The sequence below is a fragment of the Arachis duranensis genome, chromosome 2 (genome assembly GCF_000817695.3).
Source record: "Arachis duranensis cultivar V14167 chromosome 2, aradu.V14167.gnm2.J7QH, whole genome shotgun sequence".
Lineage (NCBI taxonomy): Eukaryota > Viridiplantae > Streptophyta > Magnoliopsida > Fabales > Fabaceae > Arachis > Arachis duranensis.
The window spans coordinates 6,897,461-6,910,935 of record NC_029773.3 but is presented as its reverse complement, the minus strand read 5'-3'; the positions used below and the strand labels follow the sequence as shown (position 1 = coordinate 6,910,935).

The 13,475-nt window shown below is 31.0% G+C and overlaps 1 protein-coding gene across 1 annotated transcript; it reads right to left on the bottom strand.

Moving 5' to 3' along the window:
• Window positions 1-9,769: 9,769 nt before the first annotated feature.
• Window positions 9,770-11,733, bottom strand: LOC107473296 (transcription factor MYB8-like). The gene is made up of 3 exons (XM_016092849.3): window positions 11,538-11,733; window positions 10,687-10,816; window positions 9,770-10,552 (listed from the first exon to the last, which is right to left on the bottom strand). The coding sequence occupies exons 1-3, from the start codon at window positions 11,668-11,670 to the stop codon at window positions 10,060-10,062; spliced, it is 756 nt and encodes a 251-aa protein (XP_015948335.1). The 5' UTR covers window positions 11,671-11,733; the 3' UTR covers window positions 9,770-10,059.
• Window positions 11,734-13,475: the final 1,742 nt, after the last annotated feature.

Below are 13,475 nucleotides of genomic sequence, written 5' to 3'. Positions count from 1 at the left end.
AATCAAATCCAAGCATAAGTCATACTATTTGTTTCACTCTTAGCTTTGTCTAATTCTTTCTCAACGAATACAAACTTCCTTACCCTTCAAGGGTTCTCTCTAAATGAATTTAATCTCAACTTCTTAGCTGTCTCAAATACTAAACAATTTCGTAATCTCTTAGTCTGAGTCAATCTGTTATAACCTAAACCACACATTTACATTCTAGCATTCCTTGATCCTATGTTAATCCTCGAATCATTATCATATCCCAAGACTTCTTCCTCCCATCACTACAACTCTAGAGTCACAAAAAATTATCGCGCTTCCGCAGCACCACTCTGATCATTTATCACTACGATCTTAATCATTAATTCATTCAATTGGAAACCGGCTTGAATCTCTTTCTCATACTAACTAGACGTCATCAACCATTGCTTCAGCTGCACGAGTTCTAATTTTGTTAGTTGTCTCTACCGCCAGGTCGATTACAGTCTACATCACCGTTCCTAGTTTGTTCGCTCCTTCCATTCAGCAGAAGCTTACTTAACAGCAGCCATAGAATCAACCGTATTACCTCACTAGCGTTCACGAGATACCACTTGGGTCTTGTCCACACCGAACAATTGATATTAAGGTGATCAGACTTATTATCTCAAGTCTAGTGCTTCAATTCTCCAAAAGTATACTCATGAACATCTATGCTATATATATCAAGCAGACATCCTAAATAGCATATACACACAGCCAGAGTATGCTCAGAAACGTAGTCAATCCGTCCCTCAGGCTCTACAGGAACGAGCTGCTCTAATACCATAATGTAACACCCTACCACACAGAGTCTTATGCTTAAGTTATAAAACAGAGGTGGTGAGTTATTACGACCTCTAAAAGAAAAATTTTATATATATAACAAGGCTCCCGACCTGAATCGTGAAGTTAAAATCAGACAGAGCATATAAACATATATACATGAGAATCCCAAAATGACCCAAAGTAGAAAAACGACAATCTATTTCTCCGAGTCAACCTCTAAGAGGGACAAACATAAAATACAAGGTGGAGAATCTATATACATATACAAACATAAGCAAAATAAGCCCTTAAGACCCAAGAGTTCTTTGCTTTATCAGAGACTCTAGAATACAGAGTGGTACTTCTCAACCTGCATCTAAAAAATAACAATATTATATGGGATGAGAATCGGGGTTCTCAGTATGGTTGAGGTTCCGACATATATAATAAATAAAGTCCCAGAAAAGTTAGAGGCAATCTTAGAACTCCGACACTCAAATTATAAAACTTAAAGAATTAAAACAGAAACCTTAAATCATGGTGGTTCTCTAAGGCTTCCTAAACTTAACCAAACTTAAACCTAAACCCTCAATCCTCCTCCTTTCCTCAAATCCTCCAACATCGGTGAAACCGCACACACAAACAAGTAAACAATCGCAAACACAGGTAGGATACAGATACAGCAGGTAGCAAATATAGCAAGTAAGCACAATAATCACATAGGCAAGCCCAATTAATGCACAATCAAACAAAACACACATAGATACATATGATGTATGCTTGTCCTATGGCTGATGATATCATCTGTCAGTTGTATAGCCAATCTGACACGTTCTCGTAGCTAACCATGGACAGAAACACCCATTACGGAGCAAGTGGGTTTGAGCTATAACCCCTTTGCTACTACCTGCTTAACCCAGAGCTAGTGAAATAGCCACTACTATGGCTACTACCCAGGCAGGTGTTTAAAAGCTCAACCTAGAGCAAGTAGAATAATCCACTAGTGCTGCTACTATCCAGACGTCACAAACACTGACCTGGAGCAAGCGGGACGAAACACAATCCTTGCTATTGCCCAGGCATCTCATTTAAGACTTCATTCAATCTCAAGTAAATCATTAATTATAATTCATCAACATTTCATCATCAATCATTCTCATATATCATATTCATTCGAAATTCTATGATTAACTCAATTGTTCATAATTCTCCTTCCTTATCTCATATCTGGAACAAGTAAACAATGCCACTGCCTACTACCCAGGGGTCACATATCACATTCATTTACAAACCATTATCATTCCTCTCATTCTGTTCATCAATAATTCAAACTCAAAATACCATTCATTCTTTTCTAAATAAAACAATCTCAAAAAGTAATCTTTTTCGTAATAACTCAAAATCAAATTATAAAATCCTTAAAAATCTAAATATTTCTAAATAACCACTCCAAATGAAGCCTCCTATTTTCATAGAATTTTCGACAGTATCTCCTCTAAAACTTGGATTTTTGCCACCCTTCAAGAGTCCCAACTACAAAATTAAACACCTCTCGGTCATTTAAATCATCCCTAGTATCAAATTATTTCAAAATAAAACCAATTCTAATATTGAATCTCTTTTTTTTTTTAAAAATAACCAACTCCATTAGTAAACCATTTATCAAATCAAATGACGCATCTCTCAACCAATCAATTCAATTTAATTTCACAAACCCACCATCAATCTTTAACACATCAACAATCATCATTACTTTATACTCATTAAAGTAATAATTCAACACATACAAATTCATTCCTATCTTAAGGTCTCCTAGCCTAAATTTTCACGTGACATTAAACATTAACTACGAGAAACCAAAATCATACCTTGGCTGATTCCTCCATAATGTCAAAGCACCTCAATTATCTCCGTTCCTCCAGTGTCCAAAGTCCTAAATCCTCACCGAACAAAAATTCAACATCCACGGTTTGCTTTCTAGTCACCGATATCATCAAATTTGTATCCAAAACATATATCTCATTCTAATTCCAGATAAATACCACAAAAATCAAACTAGGGTTCAAAATCATTAATGGTTCACAAGGTTCCTCATCCTACCGACGGAGATTTGGGGCAATATCCAACAAGCCTATAAAGCTAATTTAGTCCTAAATACCAAAATCTCATAATTTTTCAAAAATCAAAACCTCAAAATTACGAAACTAAAAGGGGAAGAACTGGGAACAAAAACTCAAGTTCCTTACCAAATTGTTGGATGGATTTTATCAAGAATTTTGAGACAAACGCGTGGCCACTGACGACTCATCAATCGGACCTCCAGATTGAAAGTTACAAGAATTTGAAGTTTGGAGTGATTTGGGAATTAGGTTATCACCTCAATCTCTCTTCCAACGTTGCCCCCTTCAGGTTTGATGTGAAAAATGAGGCTGAATGCCTCAAGGTTAACCTTATATATGTTGGGCCTTGGGCCCAATATGGGACTGGTCTAACCGGTTTGGTCCGTTAGCCAAATTTTGGGCTAAAAATTTTAAAATTAGTGTTAAAATTCTTATTTTAATTTTTTCTATCTCATTAAACTATAAAATTTTATTTTCTAATTTTTTAAATTAATAATTAATTTATTGGCTAATCATTTACTAATTTTTCGGGTTTTACATAAATCACATGATGTGTATTATCTTTTCTTAAGCTGGCAGATAAATGTTTATCATGCCAAACTTAAAATTGAAATTATTGAACTGAAATAGAGTTACAGGCTTTGTAAACACATAAACTAGTTGGTGTTATGTCCGAACGTGAATGAGATTCAAGAATTTTGTCACTAATTGTTCTCGAACAAAGTGACAATTGGTTTCAATATGCTTTGTTCTCTCATGAAATATGAGGTTCGTGGCAATGTAAATGGTTGACTGTGAATCACAAAAAATTTAGAAGATGAAATGTCAACCTAAAAGCTAGAGAGAAGGCCTCTCAACCAGGTTAATTTAGCTGCCACTGCTACCATGGCCCGATATTCAGATTCAGGGAAAGACCTTGAGACAGTGTGCTACTTTTTTAATCTCCAAGAGATAAGAAAATCACGAATGAAAACGCAGTAATCAGTGACCTTTCTTCTAGTGTCCGGACAACCTACCCAATCAATATCAGCATATGACTTGGCATAGAAGAGAAGGCCTTGTCCCATAGTCTCTTTTAAATACCTCAGTAAGTGGTGGAGAGTAATAAGGTGAGTGGTGGTTAGTTTGGATAGAAATTAACTCAATGTGGAGATAGCGTATGTGATGTCAGGACGTGATATTGTAAGGTACATTAGCCTCCCAATTACGCCTATAAGTGAAAGGATCATGCAATAGGTTCCCATCAGAGACACTCATTCTCAGATTTGTCTCTATAGATAAGAAACTCGGCTTAGCATCAATGAAGCTGGTGTCTTCCAATATGCTCAATGTGTATTTTTTTTACTAAGGACAATGCCTTCAAGTGATCTTGCAAGTTCCAGTCCTAGAAAGTATTTTAAATCACCTAAAATCTTGAATTTGAACATAAATTCTAATAAATGTTGCACCTTGCACATTATTTTCTTGGATGAGCTTACCAAGATGATGTCGTCCACATATACAAGTAAATAGACTATGCTATCACCTGTGCCAAAGGTGAAAAAGGAGTAGTCTCTCTTGAATTGTTTGAAATTGTGGCTCCATAATGCTAAGGAGAATTTAAAGAATCATTGTTTGGATGCTTGTTTCAGGCTATAGATGGATTTATTCAATTTGCATACAAGATTCGATTTCTTGGTCTTGTATCCAAGAAGAAAATTCATATAGACTTCCTCAAAGAGGTCACTGTTAAGGAACGCATTATTCACGTCCATTTGTAACAAAAACCAATTATTGATGGCTGCTAGTGATAGAAGAACTCGAACAGTAGTTAATTTGGCTACTGGAAAAAAAATATCTTTGTAATCTATCCCAATTTGTTACGTAAATTCTTTTGCGACTAATCTCACCTTGTATCCCTCTACTAATCCATCAGTCTTACACTTTATCTTGTATATCCATCTGCAATCTATGGTGTGTTTTTCTTGCGAGAGAGGCGCCAAGATCTATGTGTTAGTTTCTTCTATCGCTTGAAACTTTTCAGTCATGACTTGTCGTCACTCTAGATATTTAACAACTTAGTGGTAGATAGCAGATTTAGGTATGGTGTTTATATTGGTTATAAAATTCATGTATAGTTTGGTCAAATGTTTGGAATTGATTATGTTAGCAACATTGTGACACTGATAATCATAAAGATATTGTGGAGGTTTAATTAGTCTAATAAATCTTCTAAAGATGGGTTGAGATGGTTGAGGTTCAGGGATAATACAAGGATCATTGGAAAGGAGATGGAGGGAAAATACAAAAATATACTGTATTTGTGTGTTGGGATGGTGTTCGATCAATTATGGTGCTCAACTTGCTTCAGCTTTTGCTTCGCGAGCGCCTTCTCTTCTTCTGCAAAGGTGTGACCGTGTGACTCAGTTCCCTTTTTTTTTTGGACCCGTTAAGTGAGTTTCACTTCGTTGCCCTTGATGGCGCTTTTTTGGGCTTCATTAAACAATCCATGTAGTTGAGATAATGATCACAAAGAGTCCATATTGTATTTCTTATCTCATCAGTCAGTTGTACGTTGGTTGTAATATGGACCTTGGCCATTTTTCTTGGTTGACATCAATCAATTCAGGCCCAAAAAAAACAAGCTAATTCATGATAATTTGACCCCACGAAAAATATGATAATTAATAAAATAAAAATTTATAAATTTTTGTGTAAAATTAATAGTTAAAATTATTAAATAATTTAATTTTTTTAATTATTAATTTTATATTAATATAACTGCGTATAAATGGTTACTAATTAATTAACATGATTTGGAGTTGTATGGCTACCGTCAACAAAATAGAAAGAAGAAAAGAATTTCGTTTTGGTTCCTGTGAGAATAATATAGATTTAGTTTGGATAACTAACTTAATTAAGTTCTTTTTGATAAAATAACTTAAATAATAAATGATTCTGTTAAAAGTGATTTATAAATAAATTATTTTGTGTTTAAATTTTTAATTCTAAAAGTTTTATTTTATAAAAATATGACGAAAAATAAAAATATTATAAGAGAAGTCATTTTTTTAACTTCTCTATAAACTCTTAAATAATTTTTTAAAAGTTATAATTTAATTTTAAAAATTACACCAAACATTAATACTACTATTTTTTATAAATTAAAAATTAAAAAAAATTATTTCTAAAATTTCTCAAACCACCATAATCTTTAGAGTATAGACTAGAGTTTCTATTACCTTTACAAAATAATAATTGTTTAATTTATAAAAAAAGGTTCAGGTCAGCATAATTTATTTTTTTAATCATTATTTTTAGTCACTGTTTCTGACTTGATTCTCGGAATTCAAATTGGAGCGATTACCATCCGATTGACCATCAATTCAATCCAGGGCCAATAATTATAAATTCCTAACTAATATTTAAATTTAAGTATTTTTCTTATTTTAACTAATAAAATAAATTAACAATATAAACTATATAAAAGAAGTTAGCGGCTTCTTCAAATCTCAGGTACATTATACATTTTTAATGTTCATACATATTTTTAAATTTATTCTGATTTAAATATTAGAGTGTTTTTATAGGTAATATCATTTATCATTCTAAAAATTTAATTTTATCACTTCTTAACCACTAAATTTTTGATTCATCTCACAATCCGTATCAACAATTTTTTATACAATCATCAATTTAATTTTTTTAATTTTATAATCTAACAACATATTTTTAACTCACACTTTTAAACATTAATTAATTGTTAACAAAAAATAATAAATTTTATTGATATTCTAACCTTCCTCGTATGTAAATAATCAAATATTTTTAATCACTTTTTTTAGTATCAATATTTTTATTAACAGTTGTTAGAATATTATTAGGATCAATTAGGATCAATTAGTATTATTTAGTACATCTAAATATTTATTATAGGTGATTATGTCCTTATTATTACGATTCTTTTAGTACCTATAAATATCTTTTCATATTGTATCATTTTAGACAACTTGAGTAGACAACTTGAATATCTTTTCTCAGTTTAGTCTCTTATTTCTAACATGGTATCAGAACCATGGTATCCTCCTTGAAGAAGATAGGTTGTTTTCCTTGCGGTGAAATCACCGTAGTTTTTGCATTTTTTTATGCCATTCTTCTTTCCCTTTTGTCATTCCTTTAATACTTTTCACTTCATCACTAACTAGCCTATTTTTTTCCTGTCTTGTATTTTTTTCGAGTCGTATGATCAAACACCATCGTCATCCGCTGTTTACCTATTCTTATGAAGAAATCATATAGTTTTCGCTCTCGGTAGTTTCGCTGCATTCTCTCTTGTCAGTTCCATCTGCGTTCTCTCGTAGCAGTTTCGTTTGTGTTCTCTTGTGGCAGTTCCGTCTGCGTTTTCTCGTGGCAGTTCTATTTGCATTTCATTTCCTTGTTGCAGCTCCATCTGCGTTTCTTTCAAGCAATTTCATCTGCACTTCCTTCAGATAGCGGCAGTTCCGTCTGCGCTTCCTCCAGACAAGTGGCAGTTCCGTCTGCGCTTCCTCCAGACAAGCGGCAGTTTCGTCTGTGCTTCCTCCAGACAAGCGGCAGTTCTCTCTGCGCTTCCTCTAGACTAGCGGCAGTTCCGTCTGTGCTTCTTTCAAACAAGCAGCAGTTCCATCTGCGCTTCCTTCTGGCACTCTGTCTGCACCCGTTTTATCAGTTTATGCAGTTTTATCATGAAGAAATCATATAGTTTTTGCTCTCTTTCCTGCAGTTTCGTCTGTGTTCTGTCGTGGCAGTTCCGTCTGTGTTCTCTCGTGGCAGTTCCGTCTGCGTTCTCTCATGGCAGTTTCGTGTGCATTTCTCGTGGCAGTTTCGTCTGCTGCAGTTCCGTCTGCGTTTCTTTCCGACAGTTCCGTCTGCGTTTCTTTATGGCAGTTCTGTTTGCACTTTCCTTCAGATTGCGGCAGTTCCATCTATGCTTCCTTCAGACAAGCGGCAGTTCCGTCTGCGCTTCCTTCAGACTCGCGGCAGTTCCGTCTGCGCTTCCTTCAGACAAGCGGCAGTTCCATCTGCGCTTCCTTCCAGCAGTTCTATATGCACCTGTTCTATCAGTTTATGCAATTTTTTTTTCTCTTTATTTCATTGTTTTAAATAAGTTTCAAACTCAAGTTCTCACTTGAGTTTGAGGGGGGATGTTAGAATATTATTAGGATCAATTAGGATCAATTAGTATTATTTAGTACATCTAAATATTTATTATAGGAGATTACGTCCTTATTATTACGATTCTTTTAGTACCTATAAATATCTTTTCATATTGTATCATTCTAGACAACTTGAGTAGACAACTTGAATATCTTTTTCAGTTTAGTCTCTTGTTTCTAACAACAGTAATGTAACATAAACCCAAAAAACAACAAATCTTATAGTTTGATTATAAATATAAACCCTAATGATTCCCATTTAAAATAATGGTTTATTCTCGTCATACATATAAGATGTAGTCTATGGTGGCCACAAATTTTGGTGCTTATGGTGGCTATAAATTTTACAAAATGATATTTTTAACCAAACAAAATGAAAAATTAAAGCACGATTCAGTTCTATTAATAAATAATGACATGTTTATGAGTGTAAAAAAAAATTAGACCATTTATCATATTTTTTGACAAAAAAATGATCTATCGTTTTCTCTCATCATTGAAAATAGAGTTGCTACCAATACCCAAAATTTAAAAAATGATAGTATCTAAAAATACTTACATTGCATTAATTTTTTTCTCACGTTAATAAATAATTATTTATATCTTTTATTTTTAATTAAAATAATCATTTTATTCTGCAATAAAAAATTTGAAGTCTAAAGTTACTGTTATTAATTAAATTTTAATATTAGTCAAGTGAAATTTAAAATTATTAATTATAAAAAAGAAAAGTATAAGTAGACAATGAAAATATTAAATAATATGAATAATAGATATATCGGATGTTCAATTTACTAGGTGTGCAGATAATTATTCTAATATTAAAATTTAAGTAGATCATTTTTTTGTCAAAAAATATGATAAATGGTCTAATTTTTTTCTTTTATTTACACTCATAAACATGTCATTATTTATTAATAAAACTAAAACGTGTTTCAATTTTTCATTTTATTTGGTTAAAAATATCATTTTGTAAAATCCATAACCACTATAGGCACCAAAACTTGTGACCACCATAAACTATACCATATATGTATATGTCTAGCATTAGTACTGTAAAATTTTGTCCATATTTTTCTGGCGGTATACCTTTGATGCTCATTAGTCAACTTCACTTCTTTCGTACCAAAAAATTGTCCAAATTGGATTATATTGCATATTGCATATTCTCTAATAGAAATTAAAAAGCATATGTAACTAATTTTAAATTAGTCGTTGTTGTTAGCCAAATTTTTTTATTAGTATATTTTTGAGGATTTAAAATTTATAATTAGATATTAGGATTAAGGATTTATAATTTAAATTTAAAATTTAAAATAAATAAAAGAATATTTTAAAAAATTAGTTCACGTTGATTAAAAAAATTTGTCTCCTAAGATTATTGTGTATTATCTATTCACTAACACATCCAAAACCAACTTATGTATATACATCAATCTTATTATTTTTGCATTACAAAAATATAAAAAATATTAACACGGTCATGATATTATTTTATTTTATTAGTTTTCTTTAGTAAAATAACAGAAATTAAACTTTAAATTTTTTTATCGTAAAAGTTTTGATATCATATTAAGATATTATTTTTTTTAAAAAATTTAAATTAATAAAAAAAATACATGAATAATTATATTTTTAAAAAAAATAAGAACCCTGTAAATCAATAATGGATTAAAAAATCTATCATTTTGCCGCTAAGAATGGAATCTTTTTATGAATGAGTTTAGGAAATATATAGATCATTCTCATTTTCACAGTCATCATGACATGATGATTCTATTGCAAGCTAAGCTAGTTAGGTTCTAGCACAATAATCATGTCACCATGAACCAATAAAAGTACGTTGCATGTTGATCTGAATTATCATATCCTCATCAAGATATGTCTCTACATGCATATATATTTGCTGATCTGATTTTGAATTGCTTCCATTCCCTTAGCTTGCTTGCGTGATGATCTTGCTCATCCGTTTCTATATACATTGATGATGGTTACTGAAATAGAAGAAGAGTTGGAGGGGAATTACCAGCCATCATCAAGTTCCGTTCCCGCCCTGAAGAATTTGATTCATGATGAATTGTTGGTTTGAGATCGCTGTTTTCAGCTGATGATGATGAAGGAATGCTGATAGTGAGATCAAGGTTTAAATCCGGCAATAATAAGCCTTTATTGTTATTATTATTATTATTAGACTCATCCTCTTCTGATGAGCCTACTTGATGATAACCATAGTTGTCAATGTTATTGGATTTATTGGTTGTTGCCTCATCATTATTCTTGTTTTTTTTCTTCAATAAGCCAGAAGATGATGATTTTGAACAATCGGAAATGGGTGGAGTAGGGATTAGATTTTTTTGGGTTATTAAACGGTGGTTATTTGGATCAATGCCTTTGCTAATTAGCTTTCTTCTTATGTAAGAGTTCCAATAGTTCTTCACTTCATTGTCCGTCCGTCCCGGCAATCTTCCCGCTATTAGTGACCACCTATAATTAAAAAACAATTTATGTTGTTTTGTATTATTAACGGTACAAAAAAGGTTTTTACCCATATCCAATCATATATACAGAAATTTAAGAAGAAATAGGACCGAATTTATATTATACTTATAGATTCGCACCGGTTGCCTAGAAGTGCATGAAGCTTGATGATGAGATCTTCTTCATCTTCAGCAAAGTTGCCTCTTTTAAGGTCTGGGCGCAAATAGTTTATCCATCTTAGCCTACAGCTTTTGCCACACCTTAATAGACCTAATCAACAACAATTTCTTAATTCTTAATGTTTAATGTGTTACATTAAATCAGATATATAGGTAGAACTACTTTATATGCATCAAAACGAACCCCTAATTATATTATTCCAACCTACAAATAGTTCTTTTATTTTTCCATGTATGGGAGTTTCTATGATACCCACGTTTGCAAGCTTCTAATTAAAAAACATTCTAGTAAATCCATTAGTATAACGAAACATCAATGGACAAAACCCATAATCATACTTTTTTGTCTTTTTTAATGTGTACCATGTTATTATATATTCTTAAAGAGGAAGTATAGAAAAATCGGTTTACATTAGTTAATTTTAGAATTTATAATTTAATATTTAAAATTACAAATTCATAATTTAGGATTTAAAATTTAAGATAAATAAAATTATTTTAAAAATTAACTAATGATGTATGAAAAAGTTAATTCTCTCCTAGTAATAGCATTACTCATTTTTAAATCAGTATTTTATTTAGATTGATTAATCTAATTCAAATTATATACAAAATTGCAATTACAAAAATAAAAGAGCATCAAAGTATATAAAATTAATATGCCTTATTGACTCTATATATGAATTATATTTTATTTATTTCATAATATCTTTTACTTAAAAATTTCACATATTGATGATTTAGTACATTTACATACAATGTATCAAAATTTTAGAAATGAAAAATATTTTATAACAAATCGTTGTATATACCTGCAGCTTGAGGGAGGGTACGCCAGCAAATATCGCCATGTTTGTTGATATAGTCAATGAGTTTTTGGTCTTCTTGTTTGGACCAAGCTCCTTTGTTCATGTCTTTGTTGGTTTCACAGCATGGCTTTCTCATTATTATTATGTTTTCTATCTAGCTACCTTCAATTCCTTCCTTTAAGGCCAATAACGCAATGCAAGAAAGAGAGAGAGAAAGAGATTTATTTGAGGAAGCCCAAGAGGACAAGGAGGAAAATATATAGTAGCTAGTAGGCTCACCACTATAAATACACTGACACCCCTCAGGTATCTCTAAACCCAATACTCTCTAGACCTGCTCACACTCTTGCTAACTTAGGCATCGGAGTGTCTTTGCAGGTACCACCCCCCATTCACCCACGTATACAAGTCGGAAGAAGGCTCCAGCGTGCAAACCAACCCGGAGCTCACCATTCGTGGACGATTGGGCCATCCCACACCATCTGTTCTATTAATCTCCGGTTACCCACCGTAACAAATAGTATTTAAAAAAATTGAACAAAAAAGTAAGACCGTCAAAATGAAAAAAATTTATTGGGCTAGTTCGTTTACCTATTTAAATGGGCTTATTTTTTTAACTCTAAAATTAGATATGTTTAAATTTTGAGTTGAATAGACTGAGCCTAATTAATTCGAAAAAATTAACAGGTTAAATAGACTAGTCTTTAAATTAAAGAGTGATCTATTTAATTTTTTTTTGTATTTTTAACTAGTACTTTTGTAAATATTTCTCCTGATTCAATGTAAAAATACGACTAGTCAATTTAAAAAATATTATTTATTTAAATTTTTTTACTCAAAAATAATTTTTTTTATCAAAATATTTTTAAAAAATGAATCAAAAGTAAATGGGTCAATCCATTTAACTACTCGAATTAGTCATAAATGGTCCGATTAAAAAATTGTAGCCTCTAGACAAAATATACTTAAATGGGTCAAACTGACTGTTTTACAATCTTGTTAACAAGTTAGTTTTTTTTGTTATAATTAATTACTAATAACAAGTAAAATTTTGAAAAATAAACCGATCACAAATATAATATATTTTTATAATATACTTTGTAAAAACATTAATTAACTATATACAAAATTAAACCAATTAACTTTAAAAAAAAGAATATAGAAACATATAAATGCAAAAGATAAAGAAACTATGCAAGAAACATATAAATACAAACTATTTAGACTAACTCATTACTAACTCACTCTCCCTCAGGACCTTGATTCTGCCTCTGTATATATCGGTTTTTAATTATTCACATAGATTAGGAATAAAAGTTGCTGGAATATATAAAGGTTAGAATAGTTATAAAATAGTTTGTGAAACTGCACTTTATACTAAAAATAAATTTGATAATTGGACACACAAATTTGATAATTGGACATGTGCCTTGTGATGATATACAGTTTATGCATACGTACCTTTCCTCTATAGTGGCCATAATTTCACTTTATTTATTGAGATGTACTTATTAATTTATCAATTAATATATAAGAAATCAGTTACTTCTATATAATATACAAAAACACATATTAATTTTTTAATTTCAAAATATATAAATACATAATAATTAATTTAACAAATAATTTTTACTTTTCAATATACAGAGAATATTTTTCTTTAATTAATATTCACAAGGCATGCATTGATTCAAGCTAAGATCAAATAAAAATGACATTTATTTTTTTGGGACCGAGACTAATATTAACAATCGGGATTGAGTATCGAGATTGAAACTAAAATTTTAATTTTGGGATATAAAATTCAGTTTTTTTAATATTTAAAAAAAATAGAGACACAAAAATTTAAAATTTTTAGAAATACAAAATTTTTATCATATTTTTTTAAAAATATTTTTATTTAATTTTTTAAATTTCAAACTAAATTTCTATATTTATCTT